This window comes from Homalodisca vitripennis, chromosome 1 (genome assembly GCF_021130785.1).
Source record: "Homalodisca vitripennis isolate AUS2020 chromosome 1, UT_GWSS_2.1, whole genome shotgun sequence".
NCBI lineage: Eukaryota > Metazoa > Arthropoda > Insecta > Hemiptera > Cicadellidae > Homalodisca > Homalodisca vitripennis.
In genome coordinates, this window is record NC_060207.1 from 39,281,875 (window position 1) to 39,302,362 (window position 20,488).

At 35.5% G+C, this 20,488-nt stretch overlaps 2 protein-coding genes across 9 annotated transcripts in view; both read right to left on the minus strand.

The window, feature by feature from the left end:
* LOC124360085 overlaps nt 1–1,154 on the minus strand; it is a 54,336-nt gene extending 53,182 nt beyond the window's left edge. For both annotated transcript variants that reach the window (XM_046813387.1, XM_046813378.1), the window contains exon 1: nt 643–1,154. In XM_046813387.1, coding sequence (XP_046669343.1) covers nt 643–805 — 163 coding nt within the window. In that variant the 5' untranslated portion in view covers nt 806–1,154. The remainder of the gene's footprint in view (nt 1–642) is intronic.
* Nucleotides 1,155–5,064: 3,910 nt separating this feature from the next.
* The window catches only part of LOC124360096 (dynein heavy chain, cytoplasmic), a 115,918-nt gene continuing 100,494 nt past the window's right edge, over nt 5,065–20,488 (minus strand). For 4 of the 7 annotated variants that reach the window (XM_046813445.1, XM_046813409.1, XM_046813452.1 and 1 more), the window contains 7 exons: nt 18,120–18,318; nt 16,254–16,371; nt 15,956–16,171; nt 10,147–10,302; nt 9,649–9,822; nt 5,849–6,013; nt 5,065–5,386 (listed from right to left, as the gene is read on the minus strand). In XM_046813445.1, coding sequence (XP_046669401.1) covers nt 5,081–5,386; nt 5,849–6,013; nt 9,649–9,822; nt 10,147–10,302; nt 15,956–16,171; nt 16,254–16,371; nt 18,120–18,318 — 1,334 coding nt within the window. In that variant the 3' untranslated portion in view covers nt 5,065–5,080. Of the gene's footprint in view, nt 5,387–5,848; nt 6,014–9,648; nt 9,823–10,146; nt 10,303–15,955; nt 16,172–16,253; nt 16,372–18,119; nt 18,319–19,905; nt 20,111–20,488 lie in introns of all 7 variants that reach the window. The other 3 variants (XM_046813436.1, XM_046813418.1, XM_046813399.1) reach the window with 1 other exon arrangement.

A 20,488-nucleotide genomic window follows, 5' to 3' on the forward strand; every position in this document is an offset into this window, starting at 1 on the left:
CAGAACAAAAAGGAACTTTCCAACCACATTAAAATAGACCCTGTATCTATCTATTACACTGCTTTCCGATAAAACCACTTTATTGCTATTTAACAGAAAATGCATCACAAATGTTTAATAATATTTCGGCCTAATAGTGAAGATCTTCAGTCAAAACAAATGTTAAACTGAAGGTGCCAAGTCGTGGGCAAATTTCTTCTCTTATTAACCTTGGATAATAAGAAGAAATTCGGTTCCTATCGTAATTCTATAACATCATTCGGTTCAATTTGGCTTTAATGATTTATTATAATGAATATGAATGGTTTGATTGTAGTGATGGCTACTTATTTACCTGCACCCTCGATAAAGCCTAATTAAGAAAAATCACAACCAAAGTCGACCCAAATCCTTTCAATAAGGTGTAAAACTAAATAATGTAGAATGAGCCATAATAGGCTAATGGAAATCAAATTCTGCATGATATAAAATTTTAATAGTAGGCCTAATTTATATTTTTACTGTAAAGATGGGTTTACAGTATGATTAAAATTATAAACTACCTTATAATACAATCATTGTATTTTACCAACACATATCTTATAAAATATGTTACTTAGTCTACTTCAATAAATGACAAATTGAATGTTATTTTATACTTACTGGGTATAGGAGGTAATCTTGATTGGAAATTAAATACTGTAGTTCCAACATCAGATGTTAAAAAAGCCACAGCAATTAATAACATGCAACAAATGGTAATAAACATCCAAACTTTAAATCCTTTTAACAAAGGTCTTGACCTACATATCCTGGAATGAGACATAGTAGTATACGCCTAATTTACTTGACTGATTAGGCCTAGTATCTATTGTACAAATCTGATTTTTAAGTTGAAGTTAGAATGATTAAGATAATTAATTATGAATCTTTCATATTTTATCATAGCTTCAAGTATCAGATGCAATGCTTTATTTCTTCACATTTTATTATTAAGTAGTAATCAAAATAAATTATATTAAACTTTATAAATTTTACTGGTAAATTTTCAACACGAACTTGTTTACTGACTTTAATTCATAATACGCTCCCATATATCGAAAAGACAGCCTAACCTACGCTAACCCAGACCACCTTTGTTTTTGTGTTACCAATCGGCTGGAGTGATAACTCAAAACTACTTCGGCCGGCTAAAGATGGGCGTTATTTAACATAACATGATACACAACGGTGTTGCCGTTTAGAAACAATTGTCCCCACAACTTGTTGTGAGAAACTCCCTGTTATTTTGGCAAGTGATAACAACGAATAATGAAATTATTCGTTTCGTTGCCAGCAATAGCAAACTTGACCTGATAACAGTAAAGTGCCAGACGAAACTCTTCAGCTGTTATTTGAAAAACGGGGTTATAAAGAACCACAGTGTCATAATTTTAGCTATTATTCTTTAATTGCCGGAAATCTATCTACAGCTCGATAATATTAGCCTGTATATCAGTTTTATAAAGCTCCAGTATAATTTATATTCATTAGACAAACTTAATTGTTCAATTAAATTATCTCAAAATAAATTAAAGTAACGAGGCTAAGCATTTTTAATGATAAAGTTTGAATACATTATGATAGTAACAAATTCCGAGTTATAGTAATTTATTTTATTTCATTAAAATGCTCTATAAGCAACAGCCACTGGAATACGTTGTTCAGGTTGCTAACTCTTGACACGGCAGTCAGATTTCGTTGAGGTCTGGATAGGTGTTTTTCAAGGTTCTATTTTGGGGCCTCTTTACTTTGCATTATACGTGAAGTACCTACTTCAGTTCTTGTGTTCCTGAAGCTTGCGTTAATCAATACTACTACAATCATCGTTCAGGCAGACTCTTCAATAGGATTACATTTTCAATTAAACTCTATAAAAAAAATAATACATTCTTGGCTCATTAGCAATGACTTATTCATCAACGTTAATAAAATTACATTCTTCACTTTCTGTCTTAGACAGTTTCTAAGGGTGTTGTTGTTTTAAACGAAGTCGACATCACTGAGGTTGATTCTGTCTGTTTCTTAGGTGTTCATTTGAATACTGGGTTTTCTTGGTGTCAGCATGTCGAACCCCTTTGCTCTAAGCTCAACTCCATACTGTCGTTCTTGAGGTGTCTTTCCAAACTCCTGAATTGTAGTGCACTAAAAATGTTATAACACGGCTACTTTTCCTGTGTGATGTCGTACGGCGTGATTTTATGGGGAACAGCTCCACATTCTTTGATACAAAGCGTCTTCAAATTGCCAAATAGGGCTATTTGTCTAGTGTTTAGCCTTGGGATCCGGGAGATGCTGTCGGCAGGTGTTTATCCGAGAACATATCTAAACCTTATTAAACTGATAATATACACATTTTTAGATTACTTTTAGTTTTAGCATATAGTTGCATTATTTATATCGGACAGAATATTCTGGATACATGTAAATGTCCATGTGAAATTAATGATTTTGATTTAATATTTGGTTGTTCAAAGAACGTTGCGCAATCGTCAGCCAGCAACAGTTGTTGAAATAACACATTGCCGCAACCTGTTGTCGCCTGGCAGAAAACGCCGCAGCGCTGTGCCGCTAATCAACAACATGAGTCTAACCTCGAGTCGTAACAATACAATAGGACAAAATCAAGTAAGCATAGAGGAACTATCCAGTATCCAACTGACAAATCTGCTACGAAAATTACCCTACTACACGAAAATAAAAATATTAAATCAATATATTAATTTATTGGCCAAAAAGTTATGTATTTGTTATGCACATGTCAACATATTATATATATAATACAGACTCAAAAATGTAATTGTTATCAATATTTGAAAAATAAATTTTTAATATTAATTTATGTATAGTGTAATATTAATTTATTAATATGTGGTATTATACGTACCTGGCTCAAGGTAAGGTTAGCTAAAAAAAGATAAATATTTAGAAAATGTGTCTTTTTTTTAATTGCTTATTATGTCCTGACTACAAATATTAATAAGTTCTTGACTCTAAAAAATTAGCAATATTCACAAATATAATAAATTTTCAAGTAACAAAGGGAACATGTCTTGAGAGCAGCCAGAAATTTCAAAGTAAAATATAACTGTATTGTTTAAAAAAATCAACATACGTAGCAGAATCAATCCAGTCCTCATAGTCTTAAAAAGGCTGCTGTGGTAAGCGCAGTTGGTTGGATAAAACATATAAAAACTAGGTCTTGCAAACGTGTTTAGTAAGGAATGTTATATAGCCGATAAGAGTATAAAGGAGTCCAAATGGTTCTCAACTTAATCAATGGTAGAAGCGCGGAAGTGGACCTGAATCTAGTGTAAATTATCTAACATTTTTGTATGCTTTATTGCATACAAATTGCATACTTTAATTGCCTACATGGTTGAGCTGCAAGGGTGACCAAATTACTGAACCATACCCAGAACAGGAAGAATTCAGCTCCACCACATAAGTACTATATTTAATATGAAAAAGGCAAATTTGAAATTATAGTGGTTTCAGAGCACGAGCATGTAAAATGGCCACATATTTCATCAAATTATATTTTATTCAATTATACTTAACAAAAAATATTAGAGAATAAGTTAAGTAAAATAACAAATACTGATCATTTTAGTTACTTAAGCAAAACATTACAAAAGCAAAAAAAGAAAATAGTATAAGATTTTTAAAATACTATAACAGTACACATATGTCTAATTCTAAGATTTAACGTTTTGTTAAAGTTTTTATTGCATAATAATGGTCTTATAGAAAAAGTACCAGTTACCTGCTGCTTCGCACGCAATTTCGTAGTGAATTATATTTTCGACGCCGATGTTGAGTTTGCTTTCTTCCTACAATCAAGAAATCATGTTAAAAAGTGTGTATTTATGGTCATTGTAATTTATTTCGACGTTAGTATTTCTTTATTCCATAGCTGATTTTGCCTCTTCCTTGATCAAGAAAGTATAAATACATACTCAGCTCTGAGAAGCCTACTTTTGATAATATACAACTGTTAGGTTTTACAACAGTCTTTCAATGTTAAGTAAAAATTAGACTGCATTGTCTCTTATATCTGTACTGCTAGCACTTACCCGCAATTTAGTAGGCGTTGCACGTGTATGACCATTGTTGGTTTGAGTTTCCGACGCCAATCTTATTTAGTTTGCCTTGTTACCTGATCAAGAATACATACATATCACAGAAGCCTACTTCTGTCACAAATGAATTAAGATGGAGGATTTTAATTAAATTTATTCCAACATCAATATGTACCATTATTATCAAGATACAATCTTTGGAAAGACTGACAACTTTGACAAGTAGCGTGACCAGTGCGAGTACTTAAATTACAAGTATCTTATCATCTGCGTCTATCCCCCCCCACCCCCCCCCCCCCCCACCCCCCCCCCCCCCCACCCCCCCCCCCCCCCACCCCCCCCCCCCCCCACCCCCCCCCCCCCCCACCCCCCCCCCAACTACCAAGAGTTTGTGACATCCATCATTACAACACTCGAAGGGCAGAAAATTTTCATCTTCCTGTGCATCGAATTGCCCTGTTTGAGGAGAGGCCATCATACATGGGTATTAAGCTGTGGAACTATTTACCAGAATATATGAAGAAGAGTAACACAAAGGCTTTCAGGAGTGAAGTAAAGAAGTGGCTGCTAGAAAATCCCTTCTACACCATTGAAGAATCTAGAGTGAGATGTTTGATCTAGAAAGAGATGTTTGATGGAAAAAAACAAGACCAATTTATTGTATACAAATTTTAATATTGTTAGTTTTTAAGGACGCTGTTACTATTCTCTATGAATATGCAAATAAGGAATATCGTCTATTGTCTATTGCATGACTGTGTTATCTGAAAAGCTGTAAACTTATATTATATTTGAAAGTATAATTATAGTTGATTAATACTATTAAATTTAACCCCTTTTGTTCATTTGTAATTACCATTTGTATTTAAAACTGTATTTATCATGTTATTGTATATAATAAATAAGTCAATTTTACTATTGCAACTAAACAAAATGCAGCTGTTTACTAGATACACAAAAGACTGCACTTTGGCCTATAGTCACTTACCTTGTAACTTAAGCAGATCTGACCGCTTGGTGTCAATGTCAGGTCGCTCAGCCTTAAGCACCTGGTTGAGACACTGAGACTGCAGTGAACTGCGGGTCACTGTGAAGTTCACAAAGGTTACTCTGGAGCAGATGTCTGGTGGGAACTCCACAGTAGGATCTCGGGTGGACAGGAAGATGACGAAGGTGGGAGACAGATCAATGTCCTGATCACCCAAGGTGATGAGCACACGACCCCCTGTGCGGCGCAGTTCACGGTTCAGTACAGGGTTCAGGATTGGATCGTAGTTCTCCACATCCTAAAAGGACAATTGTCATCCTGTAGTTCTAAAAATGTAAAATTGAATTGAACTTGGCACATTCATTTAAAATGATTGGTTGATCTAAATTCAGCTGTATATTATAAATAAATGAGATGCTATTAATACTTTCTTAATAATTGTAACAAAAAGTTATGGCAAAGAGAATTATCAACTATAATAATGACTATTGGTTTGCTTAATATAAAAAGGTTTGACTTAATTAAGAATTAGTTTTGCAGGGTGAGTGTAATAAAGGGGCCATGCGGCCCTAAACTTTGTCTTTATAAATAAAGAATTTTTCATTTGATTTTTTAATTAACATATTCATTACTTTACAATCAAAATTTAACATTGCCTAACAAATTTATGTTCTATGAGAATTAAACCTCTTCAGATTAAAATAATATCTGTAATATATATCTGACAAACTATATTAACTGATACTTGAGCAAAACATACCTGCACCAATAGTGGGTTGCCAAAACGGAGAGCTGACTCCAAATTCTTGCGGAAAGAATCATCCAAGAAACTTGTTTTTGTTATCTTGCGATCTTTAAACTCATTGATTATGAACTCCGTAGCCTGGCCTGATGGGTCAATAATCAGCGGATAACGATTAAATCTCTAAAACAATAAAAACAAGACTTTCAATACAATTTAATGTTAAAAACATAACAAATCATTATTAAAATATAAAATCAAGTATTACCCTAAGTAACTGTAAGTCCTTTAGTATCACTGAACTAGTAAGAATGTTTGGTCACTAAATAGATTAAAAAATCAGTATACTCTTTTTTCCTGATACTCAAAATGGGCTTTACAAAATTAAAAACAAAATGTTATGCTCATCTATATGACATAACTTTTGTTTTAACCCTTTGAACGCCGATATAAATTGAGAATTTTTTTAGATTACGCTCATTTAAGGTGAAAAAATTAAAATGAAAATTCCTTGAAGCTATTTTTTTTTATTCACTCCTAATGACTAATAACACACAACAAAAAATAAATTTTACAATAATGTAATACTTGCATTAAAATAATCACATATTTTTCACAATAATGGAACATTTCAATAAAAATCAAATTCAGGTTACAGAGTAATCAAATAGGCCTACATGTGATGAAAAATATTAAAACTATGTACAAGGATAAGAAAACAAGAAAGTGTAATATGCTGATCTTGATTAGTTTATAAGTTCATAATAAGCACTAGAAAACGTAGCATTCAAAACTTTAGCAACAAAAATCGTCATAATCAGAATCGTCTGGGTGATGAGCCTTAATTACACAACAGAAAAGAAACAATAAAAACTTGATTATAACACCTAAAACATGGTAACAATAACTTTTTACAACTGTTTGTATAAGGAATGGCAACGCAAGAACACTTCCCAAAGGCACAATGCGTGCTCCACTGACAGTCAGTAATGGCGGATAGTATCGTCATCGGCGTACAGACGGGAGTGGGAGAACAGCTGCCGGCAACAAAACAATTTATTGTTAACCTACTGCGGCCAGCTGACAGCTGCAACTGGATTATTTGGTCAAGCCAGTACATTATTTAGTATTATATATTGAGCTTATAAATTTCAAAAACAGTAATAAAATATATTTTTATCGATCAGCGGATTATATCGTCTTCGGCGTTATAAGACCTAACAACATCGCGGATTATTCCGTCTACGGCGTGCTAAGAGTCAAGTCTTTTCCTAGTGATGAAATCAATAAAATGAGAGTTGATATAATAGGCAAAATGTAAATTAATCTGGTTTCTTAAGAGGTAAATAGTATTTCTATACTATTTTGCAATCCCCATAAAATGTATATTTAAAAAAACCAAAATGACATTTTACTATTATATTTCTCTCTTTAAAACAATTTTTAATAAAAAAAATTATTATTACTAATACCTAAAAATAAAAAAACTTTTTTCTTAAATGAAAAAAATGATGGCTTGCACCAGATTTCCTGACACTGTCTGTGACTTTAATTAAAAACAAATATATATAAATCAAAACTCTTAGTTTTGCAGCAATAGTAGATGAAATACGAGGGGTATCCAAAAAGTAAGTTTCCCTGTTCTGTAAAAAGACGCGTACGTAACACAGCGTGCAGCTGTGGGCGGGGATATGTAGCGCGGTTCGGTTGGCAACAGGTGCGCCGGTCACTGGCCCATTGTCACGCTTCTCAGTCAGTTGCTGCCCAAACATCATGAAGACTCCACTGCGTTCTGCCGCCAGTTGCGAAGTCCGTAGTGTTATTCGTTCTTGACCGCCAAAAACGAAACTGCCGTTGAAATTCATCGTCAGTTGTGTCAAGTGTATGGTGAACATGTTATGTCCGTTCAGATGGTCCGTCGTTGGCGTGCAATGTTTTTGGAAGGAAGAGAAAATGTTCATGACGATGAGCGTAGTGGCCGACCGGCCAATTCTCGGCAACCTGACGTCATTAATGCTGTACGAGCAGTTATTGACAATGATAAGCGAGTGACTCTCGATGAAATTATGGATAAACTGCCGTCAAGTGTTGAAGTTAGCCGGTCATCTGTGCACAATATCATGACAGAAGATCTTCAGCTTGCAAAAGTGTGTGCAAGATGGGTGCCTCGCTTATTGAGCAATGCCCATAAACAACAACGAATGGCTGCTGCCCAGTCTTTCTTGCGATTGTTTGACGATGAAGATGAAAACCTTTTCAGTAGAATAGTCACTGGTGATGAAACATGGATTCACCACTCAACTCCAGAGACCAAACGCCAGAGTATGGTGTGGCAAAAAAAAGGAGAGGCAGCTCCTCAAAAAGCCAAAGTTTTTGAGTCGGCAGGAAAGGTAATGGCTACAGTTTTTTGGGACTGCCGTGGAGTGTTATTGATTGACTATCTTCCTCGTGGCGAAACCATAAATGCAGAAAGGTATTGTGAAGTTCTCACCAGACTTCGGCGGGCAATACAGAATAAACGGCGCGGACTTTTGTCGCGCACGGTTCTGCTTATTCAAGATAACGCCCGACCACACGCTGCTCGTGCAACAATGGAACTTTTGAGGAAATTTAAGTGGGATGTTTTTCGTCATCCTCCATACTCACCAGATCTTGCGCCTAGCGATTTTCATCTGTTTCCGGAGCTGAAAAGACACCTTGGCGGTCGGCGATTTGCCAACAGCGATGACCTTCAAAATGAGGTGGATACTTGGCTTAAAAATTTGGCGGGTGAATTTTGTGATGCTGGAATAAAAAAACTACTTCCTAGATACCAAGAGTGCTTAGAAAGGGATGGTAACTATGTAGAAAAATAAGGTATGATGTAAAAAGTTGAATAAATGTGTTTCAGTTATTTTTTGAGTCTTTTTAACTTTTTCATAATTAATGGAAACTTACTTTTTGGATACCCCTCGTATTAATCTGATTAGCAGCTATGGTATTTTCAAAAAAGTGTCAATATCTCCAAAACTAAACAAATTTTACTAATATCATATCATTTCTAGAAATATTATCAATGACTTATGTGAAACCCTGTGTATATACATGAAAAGATATCATATTTTATATATATATATATATATATATATATATTTAAAAAGAAATTATTATCTGTACACAGCTTAAGCTGGAGGAGGGTGACATTCAGTGTATCTATTCAATTATAAGAGCTTGTCGGAATAAGTTCTGTTTAGTTATTAACAAATACATGTAAACTAAGAGGGGTTTTCAACCTAAACTTTCAGATACAAAACTGCCTCTTACATAATAGTACGCTTCATATTGAAGACAGCTGACACATAATATGAGACTCTCACTTAACACAACCCTGTGTTAAAACTTATGTGATCCTAAGCATGTTTAAACTAAAAAAAATACACTACTGTATGAAGGATGACTAAAATAATTAACAGGGTGATTTGAAATGCTTAGGTAATTCTTGTCTGTGCAGTAGATTTGATTTAATTTTATTGCAGATAAACTTTGCCCCGAGATCTAAAATGAAACACACAAAATGAACTGAGTTATACAATCCACACCTCAGTGGAATGTTTGATGATAGTGACCACTTTCAATAACAGTTACATTGAAATAAAACAATTCAGTAATATTTCTGACACTGCCAGCTACCCCCATCAAAGCGCTACTCCGCTAGCCCCAATCCTATGAGTACTGCAACTTGCTTTCTGAATAACCCTTATAAGGGAAAGCAACAATTTTTAAAGTCAATATTTAACTAAGAGTTGACATTTCTACTAATTGACTTAACTCTAATTTACCTTGAGCATGATTGCATTCTCTGTGCACAGGTCATCCGTTGGCAGCGCATTGGCCTGCCACCTTAGGCGGTCGTCAGGATTGCTGAGATATTCTGTGAGAGCAATGTCAGGCCTGAAGCTGAGACCAGCCTGGGTCAGGTGGTGACACCAGGCAGCAAACAGGTTATGGCGATACTGTCAACACCACAAAACATGAGACATCACAACTAAACTTAATGTTGTTTAATTATTACTACATGTGTACGGAGGAACAGTTAAAATGGTTTTGGAATTTTAAGAGGATGAAGGATGACTGTAAGAATGTTAAAGTTAAAAAGATAACTAGAAAATGGTGACAATGTAAGGGGAGAGAACAATTAGTTTTACTTATTACTTAGAACTAATTTTTTAATAACATAATTTCTTGATTGAAAAATAAATTGCAAAACAAATAAATAAAATTTCTTTTGTGTAAAAGCTAGACAGGGTTGTCAAGACATTCTGTGTAGTTGAACTCACATGTTGGTCAAAGTAACCTGCATAGGCCAAGTACGCTGAGGACAGAAGCACATCTCCAATGATTGTGGCCATCTGCGATTTAAAGGTCTCACTGGTAGCTTCCCAGCGCTCCCGTTCTATTCCCAGGGACTTGAGCAGAGCTATGGATCTGTCCACCTGTATTGTATAACAAGTTTTAACTATAGTAAATTGTCATTAGCTTGAACTTCAATAATAAGAATTCTATGAAATTGTAAGAACAATTACTCTTACTTTCAATCATTTTATTAAAGGAAAGGCAATCTACAAAATATCTCTTTAAAAATGTAAATGGTATCTCTATTAAAAAGATGTAAACTGACTAAAAACCTAAAAGTAAAATTCTTTCAACTTCAAAATAATACAACTTCATACTATGAGCTCAAACTTCATAAGGTAAATTTTTAATCTACCTTATAAAGGTAATTATGAATAGTTAATCCAATGTGCCAAATATAGCATTCCAAAAACCTCATATTCACAAAATTCGATATATTAGCTCTTTAAGCACCATAGTCCTACCGAAACAAAGTTAAATCTCAAAAAAAAAAAAAATTCCACTGTCCTAGAAGTGGGTCTTTGCAACTCGAACTAATTCATCACAACTCTATGTAACTGTAACAATTAAGTAAAAGGTTCCACTGGAACTGCGACAATGCAACCATTGCAGAAAATGACTGCTATTACATCGGATTCTGGACTGTCATTGAAATGATAACTGGAAGAATGAGAATATTGTAACACTGTATGTTGAAACAACACCAGTGATGCTATTCAAATTGAAAATTCGTTTATTCGCGCATGTACAGGTTACAAGAATAGTGTCAATAAAAACTAGCCAACAATCATCTCAGCAGAATACTAACACATCTCATAAAAATTCTTAATTTCTTTCTGGATATTTTCCCATAGAACTCAAATATTCAAAAACAATACCAATCCATAAAAAGAATAATAGAAGGGATCCGTCACATTAGTGTTATAAATTATTGTTACCTCTTTCTCTAAAATACATGAAAAGTTATTGCACAACCAAGTAACGACTTTTATAGAAAAGCAAAATTTAATCGACGATAACCAACATGGTTTTTGTGCTAGTAAATCATTTAAACCAGTTAACCGAGCCTCAGGTACTGGACGGGTCACAGGTGGCGGATGGTGGACGTCCCCATCAGATATGGTGGGCAGCTGCGAATAAGGGCAACCCAAATAAGCAGTCCCCGGACCGAGGCGGCAACATTACGAGGGAATGGCGAGGGTGACTCGTGGCGGGGTCACACTCTTCAAAAACCACAAATCCTAATGACAATGTTGTTTTGTCATGGCGAGAAAGTGCCGCCAGTAAATAAGCACTGCCCGTACTGCCTTGTAACGATAGGGTTGGCTCCCGCAAGGCTAGGGGGAAGGTACCCCGATAAAGAACCAGGGCCAGGACAGGGTCCTCTGAAGCTGTGGTGAAAGCGACTGTCATAGGAGAAGAAGACTCTACACAAACTCCTGGTCCTCCAGGTTGGGGGTTGGACGTTGGGCCAACAACCCACTCTGGAAAAAACAAATGTTACGAAACGTTTAAATGGAGCCTCGGAAACTGGACTGGAACTGAAGGCAAAGACCAAGCTACGTACAAAGGATTTGAGACTGGGTACATGGAACATCAGAACACTAGCGGTGCCTGGTGGGTGGTGATATTTTAGCCAAAGAATTAAGTAGGTATAATTTTAGACATAGTTGCATTGCAGGAAACCAGATGGCCACTGGCTGGGAAAATTAATACCAAAGAATATGCAATTTATTATAGTGGTACGGACGATGGCAGATATTATGGAGGGGTAGGATATGCGGTGAAGAAAAATATTACTGAAATCAGTAATAGGTTTTACACCAATTAGTGAAAGACTGTGCAATATTAGGTTAAGCGGGAAATTCAAGAATCTTTCGTTAATAAACTTATATGCTCCTATAGAGGAGGCTGAAGATGAGGAGAAAGATGTATTCTATGGCAGGCTAGAGGAAGAGATAAATAAGCTGCCTCAATATGATGTGAAGTTGGTGATGGGTGATGATAATGCAAAAGTGGGCAAAGAAAACTATTGGAGAGAAGTAGCGCTGGAAAGGAGAGTTTACATGATTCAACAAAATGAAAACGGGTTGAGACTGCTCACTTTAGCTAGTTCAACAAATATGAAATTATGTAGCACAATGTTCCCAAGGAAAAGAATTCACAAAGCTACATGGGTTTTCTCCAGATGGGAAAACAAGCAACCAAATTGATCATGTATTAGTAGACAATAGACATAAGCAGCATTACAAATGTGCGCACAGTCAGAGGCGCAGAATTTGGTACAGACCACTATTTAGTCTTAATTAGCTTAAGACAAAGAATAAATGTGAATAAAAAGAGAACACCTAGGAAAGAACAATTAGCGTCTGACAAAATAACAATACCAGAAATGCAGAGGGAATTTAAAATTAAATTGAGTAATAGATTCCAAATATTGGAAGATGAAAGCATAAGAGACACAAATGACTGAGTCAGACAAGATTGGAAAACAATGGAAAAATATTTACAAACTATAGTCACTGAAACAGTAAAGGAAGTGTGTGGCACAAAGGAAAATATGAAGAAGAATCCTTGGCTTACAGAGGAATGCAGGACAGCCGTAAACAAGAGAAGAGAAATAAAGCACAGGTGGTTAGCAAGCAGGAACAATGTGGATAAAGAAGGCAGAAGAATGACAGAACGACTTAGGACAGAATACTGTGAAGCTAACAGAAATACCAGAGTGGTACTTAGACGAGCGAAAAGAGACTTCCTAAACGGAAAACTTACCAAGGCTGAGAATGACAGAACAGCAAATAACTAAAGAGATTTTTACAGAACAATCCCGTTTTTTCAAACAAGGCGTCTCAGCAAAAAGCTATGGCATAAAAGACAAAAATGGACAGTTAGTGATGGACAAAGAATCAGGGGTTAAAGTGTGGAGAGACTACTTTGAAGAACTCCTGAATTGTGACCACTGTACAAACAGAAGCGTTGACGATGAATTAAATTACCAACATGTACAACCGGAGGTGATGCCACCCTCTACGCAAGAAGTAGAAGACGCGGGCGGTAGCGAAGCTTAAATGCAATAAGGCTCCCTGGTGAGGACGGAATTACAAAGTGAGATTATTAAAAGTGGAGGAAAATTCCTGATAAAAGAAATACATAAACTTATTACAAAAGTATGGAAGAGGAAATTATACCGGAGGTATGGAGAGAAGCAGTGGTAATTCCTCTGCACAAAAAGGGGGATAAACAATTAATGTTCTAATTATAGAGGAATATCTCTTTTGAACACCGTCCTACAAGATATTTTTCAAAAATATTACTATCAAGATTAAGTCCTTATACTGAAGCAATAATTGATGAACAGCAATCAGGATTTATGAAAGGCAGGTCCACAATAGATCAAATTTTCCTACTTAAACAGGCAATCTCAAAATATTATGAGTTCAACAAAGGCTTCTATGGAATTTTTTATAGAGACTTCAAGAAAGCTTATGACAGCATAGATAGGAATGCTCTATTCAAGAAGATGGAAAAACATGGAATCCCGCAAAAACTGATAAGACTGTCAAAAATGTGTATAAGTGACTCAAAGGCCAAAATAAGAATAGATGGAGAAATGTCGGAAAACTTCCTTATCAACACTGGAGTAAGACAGGGAGATGGGATTTCTCCCACTCTCTTCAACCTGGCTGTGGAAGAGGCATTACAAAAAGTTAAAAGACTACAAAGAGGGCTAAATTGGGAGTGGACCTGAACGTAATGGCATTTGGCGGATGATGTAGTAGTGATCTTGTCAGAAAGTTTGGATGACCTCTCCACACTAACAAAAAGTTTTATTAAAGAATGTCAAACAGTAGGCTTAGAGCTAAATGAAGATAAAACTAAAATTATTCATTTTGGAAGACATGCTGGAAATGTGAGAACAAACTTAAGCATTGACAACTACTCGATTGGCTGTGTAGAAAGTTTTAAATATTTGGGTGTAACAATAAACAGCAAAAACGTGGAGGATATAGAGATACAAAGCAAATTAGCTAATGCAAATAGGTGTCTTGGGGCGTGTACAAAACTCTTTTACGTCAAGATTGTTGTCACAAGCTCCAAAATAAGAATTTATAAAACAATCATTCAACCAGTCCTAATGTATGGAAGTGAAACATGGACATTAACGAAGAAAAAAATGAGGGGCGGTTGATTGTTTTTTGAGAATAAAGTCTTCCGAAAAAATATTTGGACCAATATATGATGAAGGGGTGTGGCGAATAAGAAAAAATAGAGAATTACGCAGTGTATACCAAGATCCTGATATTGTGGCTTTGGTGAAGGCAAAGAGAATTAGCTGGCTAGGACATGTACATCGGAGACAGGAGGGCACAAGGTTAAAAGAGGTCTACCAGGCGGTACCGCAGGAAGGCCGCCCTTTGGGTAGGCCAAAGATGGTGCGATCAAGTGGTCGAGGATGTGACCCGGTGTGGAGGGTCCTGTGATCTGGCGGAGGACAGGGTGGCGTGGAAGAGGCTCATAGACGAGGCAAAGAATCGACTGAGATTTGTTTACGCCCCGGCAGTAAGTAAGTAAGTAAGTAAATCATTTAAAACTGCTACAGTATAAATTTATAGAATCTATCATAAGACATGTTGATAAAGGAAAAATCACAGTGCGTATTTTAATGGACTTGACTAAGGCTTTTGACAGTGTCAAGCATTGAATACTAATTGAAAAATTAAATTAAGAAAGTAGGTCCAAATTTGTAGAAAAAACATACTTAAACATATTTAAAGTACAGTCAAAACCAGAAGCCATTAAAGTTATTAGCGAGTACCTCAGGGTTCAATTCTGAGTTCTCGTTTGTTCATAAGCTACATAACAATCATAGGCCTTGTACTTAAAAACATTCACAAAATAGTCTTTGTCTCTATGCAGATGATTCCAATTTGATAATCTAAGAAAAAACAAAAACCAAATCAAAGAATTATTACAGAAGGAAATAGTAAACATTGTTAACTACTTAAGCACTCATAATTTAACACTAAATATAGAAAAAACAAATTTTATTTCTTTTAGGAGTATGCAAATTAATACACAAATTGACCCACATCTTTCTCGGGTCTGCCTTGATGGTAGTGGCCTGAGATATCAGCTGAGCATACTCCTCCTTGTAAGCTGCTATACTGACCTCCAGCTTAGATATCAGGGCTTTGGTCTCCTCTCCCTTAGTCTTGTTGTCCTCAGCTGGCTCTTACAAGTTTGCTGCACTTGCACCCTTCACTTGACTAATGCAACTGAAGAGATAACTAACCTCACCTTGGCTTGTACACTGTCCAGGTCTGCCTTGATGGCTAGTGGCCTGAGATATCAGCTGAGCATACTCCTCCTTGTAAGCTGCTATACTGATCTCCAGCTTAGATATCAGGGCCTTGGTCTCCTCTCCTTAGTCTTGTTGTTCTCAGCTGGCTCTTGCAGGTTTGCTGCACTTGCACCCTTCACTTGACTAATGCAACTGAAGAGATAAGTAACCTCACCTTGGCTTGTACACTGTCCAGGTCTGCCTTGATGGTAGTGGCCTGAGATATGAGCTGAGCATACTCCTCCTTGTAAGCTGCTATACTGATCTCCAGCTTAGATATCAGGGCCTTGGTCTCCTCTCCTTAGTCTTGTTGTTCTCAGCTGGCTCTTGCAGGTTTGCTGCACTTGCACCCTTCACTTGACTAATGCAACTGAAGAGATAAGTAACCTCACCTTGGCTTGTACACTGTCCAGGTCTGCCTTGATGGTAGTGGCCTGAGATATCAGCTGAGCATACTCCTCCTTGTAAGCTGCTATACTGATCTCCAGCTTAGATATCAGGGCCTTGGTCTCCTCTCCCTTAGTCTTGTTGTCTTCAGCTTGCACTTCCAGTGAACGCAACTCCTCACGCAAAGGCTCCACTTTCTTCAACATGTCCGCATAGCTCACCTACAATCATCCTATCATCAGATTCAGTTTATGACTAGAAATTAAGCCACTTTGCTACTAGAAAACTGAAGTACAAAATTACCTGAGCAACAGCCCATTTGACCATGGGTCCACAAGCCATACTGGCTCGGTTCACTTTCTCAAAGGTGTACTCAGGATTACTCAAATAACGAGTGTGCATCTTCTCTCTGACATCATCTCTACAAACAGAAATATTATTTTTTACATAAATATATAATAATTAGCATAGCAATAATTGTTAATAATATGAGTTTGAATCTAATTTGCTTATGATTCAAAATCTAAATTATTATTGGTAAAAATATCAATTTTGTAAAAATAAACAATACAACATCAGAAAATTATCGGAATATTTAAATTTCTTTAAAATTTAAACTTTACATTTTATATGTTTTAATTTTAGTAGTGCATAAATTATCAATGATTATTTAAAATTTTAAACTTCAATTTTACTTCTTAAAGCTATTGTCAGTTAAGAAGGATGAATACTAATTATTTCCATTCAAAACTTGTTAAGAAATAAAATTATAAACTCTAATGATAATTCTGAAACAATTGAAGTTTATAACTTGAGAACATGAATCTAAAATAAAACTTTGTATTCTTCAAGGCCAACTGTATTATTTACAACAACATGCTAATAAAATTGTTTACAGCTACAAATGAACATATAAAACAAACAACATTGAAAATATACAATGACTAATGTTACATAATAACGCCCATGCTCATATTATATCACACATGTACATGAAACAATATTAAGCCAGGGGAATTTCACAGTACAAAAGTGAAGCAAAAAGAAATATTTTACTTACCAATCCATTAGTTCGGAATTTCTAAAGAATTAACCAAAGCCTTAGGAGAAAAACACTATTGTTAGTTTGACTGAATTAATTAAAGCGTTATTAACGAAAATTGTATCTAAACAGTTCAATACAATACAACTAAAGAGCTGCATTATTTGTTTGCTTTGGGTTTTGTATAAACATTTTTTAAGATTTTATTTTGTAGAATTTACAGATTTAACTAAATAGGTAAACTATTGAGATATATTTTAGTATGAACTTCATCTTTAAATGAACACACTTTACTGTTGGCGAGAGAAAAGAAGAGACCTGGCCCGTGCCGGCGCACAGCTGTGTACTAGTGTGTTGCCGCCCGGTAATTTCAGGCGCTTCGCCCCACAGCCAACCCTGCGAATTGTTTATCCTAGCAATGGAACAGTGAAACAATAATGGAATTACGAAACAGGGCGCGGCAACATACTAGTAGTAACGCCTGCAAATTTCAGATAGGCCAGAATCCAGGTCTCTTCTTTTCTCTCGCCATCAGTATTTATAAACATTTGTTTTCAGGGCCTTAAGACTCATTTCTAAGTGTAACAAGAGATAAAATGATCTTCATTATGAGAATGAAAGTCTAGTTAGAAATACTAACATGTAAGTCTGTCATCGCTGGGTTAAATTTGAAGACTAGATTCATGGTCCTCAGAAAAGATTAAATTGCTTTCACCCGGACTAATAAGAGAACAGTTCTAAATAAAGTGTGGTGAAAGAAGCACACAATATTCAATACTCTTCAACTTTTGAATTAAGTTTGAAAGCCAGTTTGAGTCTTTAGAAAAATGTTAAATAGTCTTTGTTTGAGAAAAACAAAAATAGAGCCTGAAAGTCTCTATTGCAGGAAGCAAACAATATTTAAATCTCTTAATATCTTAATTGAGTTAGATTGGCAGTTTTGGAGGTGCAAAGGGTGAAATGGCCTTCATCAAGATAAATAGGGACACAGACCCATATAATCACTGGTACAATATGCAAACAATGTTTAGATCCTTCAAACATCTGGATAAACAACCCAAAATAAAAACTGTTAATATTCCCAATAAGAACATTACACTTGAGAGGGAAGAAAGTTCAGTCCTTACGAAATGTTCTCAGTGTTGAAGTTGGAGACTATACTGCTGATGAAGTTGTCCCTCATAACGACAGTTCTGATGGCCTTCCAGTCTGTTACATTCTCACCGAGTAGCAGACAGATGGACTCCAGCGCCATCTTGACCACGGCTGGTGGGTTGGCCATGGACCGCACCTCCACTAGCTGTTGCTTCTTGATCTCCTTGACAGCTATGCATGCGCCACACTTAGTAAGCTAGTATATAGTGAGTGATACAACAAACACAAGAGCATTGAACAGCTGAGGCTGTGGTGACTGATAGCTTTCTGAAATGATTTCATATTCATGAAGCATATTTTAATAATTAAATAAGGTATACAGTGCTTAAAAGTTCATTAATATTACACACAGGTGTTTTATACTCTCATATAATGTTATCCAGGGACAATAATTTAATAATTTGAACTGTCCAAACAATTCATTTAAACATTGAGTTGTTTGGATGTTTCTGGAAGAGACCTCAAATAACCTAACTTAACACTTGCTTCTGTTTTATTTGTATGAAAAGATTTAATATTAATAAAAAAGCAACGATGATGCATCAGTGTATGTAAAAGTTGATGCTGTATTGTGTGGGAAATAGATTAAGAAAGAATGTGTGTAATCATAATAGAAAAAAATGGAGAAGAAACAGTTTGATTCTTGTGTTTGTTATTTCTCTACAGCAAGTTCAGATGCGGATCAACTACACAAGAACAATTAAGCACCAACAGACATCCATGTATCCTACTTCAAGAATATCAATCAGCCAAGACAAGGGAACATAGGATAACTCTACAGCAAGGGTTGTGCTAATGTCCATCAAGAACTGAAATCAAAACATTGGTTTTATAAAAGCTAAGAAATAAGATATTAACAAACATTATCAGAGTCATTCACGTACATTTTCCCTTAAAAATTATGTTAAATAACTATGTTAAAATTAATATCATAACTAGTTTGAAAATTTAGACTTGTTCACATCTAGAAAACAGTTACATTTACTTTCATTAAACAATTTACACTAAACAACATACAAACCAATATACTACTTCAACTTCAAAGGATCTTATTTTACTGAATAAAAAAGGAGAAAAAGTAGAAAGACATGCGATTTATGTATGTGTAATATTAGCAACACTGATAAAAAATGGTCCTTCATGGAGTGTATTGCTACTTCAGTTTATTGTCTGGCTGACTTAAGACGGGTTTCCCTAGCAGCACATTTCACATTTTAGAATATCTCTGGCAGTGGGATCAAGAAGGCCCTAAGTAGTCTATTTCTGATATTAGTGTAGTTGATAATGAACAGTCTGGTAAAGAAGGAACGAACAGTGAGCTCTATCTACGAAGAGTAAATGACACTTTAAAAAATGTACGATGTAAAAGTCTATAATTAGGTGTATACTTGTTAGGAAAAGAAAGAAATGTTCATCTTCAAGCCATCATAAAGGTACTTGTTAATTTTACACTGGTAAAAGAAACACACTCTGACACATACACTACAAGACATGGTGATCTTTAAAACTTCAAGTAGATGTCAATTTATTATTGAAATAGATTCCGATATTCAACTATATAATGTGGAATGTGCCGCACACAAAATATGGAGCTAGGTATATCCAGCTTTAACTACCCACTCTTCAAAATTTTAAAGTATTTTTACTGTATGAAAAGGGAAAAAATACTGTAAAATAACTCAGATAATGCATCAAAAGGAGGGTGTCAGAACAACGAAAGTAGCAGAGAGCATTTCCGAAAGAGAGAGATAGACGAACGTGATGTCGTCGGTGTTGAAGTTGACAATGGTGGTAATGAAGTTCTCCCGCATGATGACGGACCGGATGGTCTTCCAGTCTGCAGGTGATGACGTGCCCTCGCCCAGCAGCAGACAAATGGATTCCAGAGTAGTCTTAACGATTGCAGGAGGGTTGGCCATGGAACGCACCTCCACCAAGTGCTGTTTCTTTATCGACTTTACCGCTGCCACCATTCAAATGTGAAATATTGTTATATTATTTGATTGGATTTAAGCTGAGCTGTGATAAAGATTTTAATGAAAGAATGGTAGAAATTTATACATATGAGGTTTATATAGTCTAGAGACGAGTACCACTGAAAAATCATATTTAAGTTTTTGAACATATTGTATTTCCTTTTCCATCTCAAAGTAAGTGTACTTTGCAGTGGCACGATTCCAATTGTGTAAAGATTAAACATAACATAAGGATAAAATTCATCATCTTAAAAAAGACACTCAATTAGCAGTCATAATTCATTGAAACTAGCTAATTATGCATGTTTTAAAATCAAATTTGCACCACAGAATTTTAACTGACTTCTGTATACATATATTTAAAG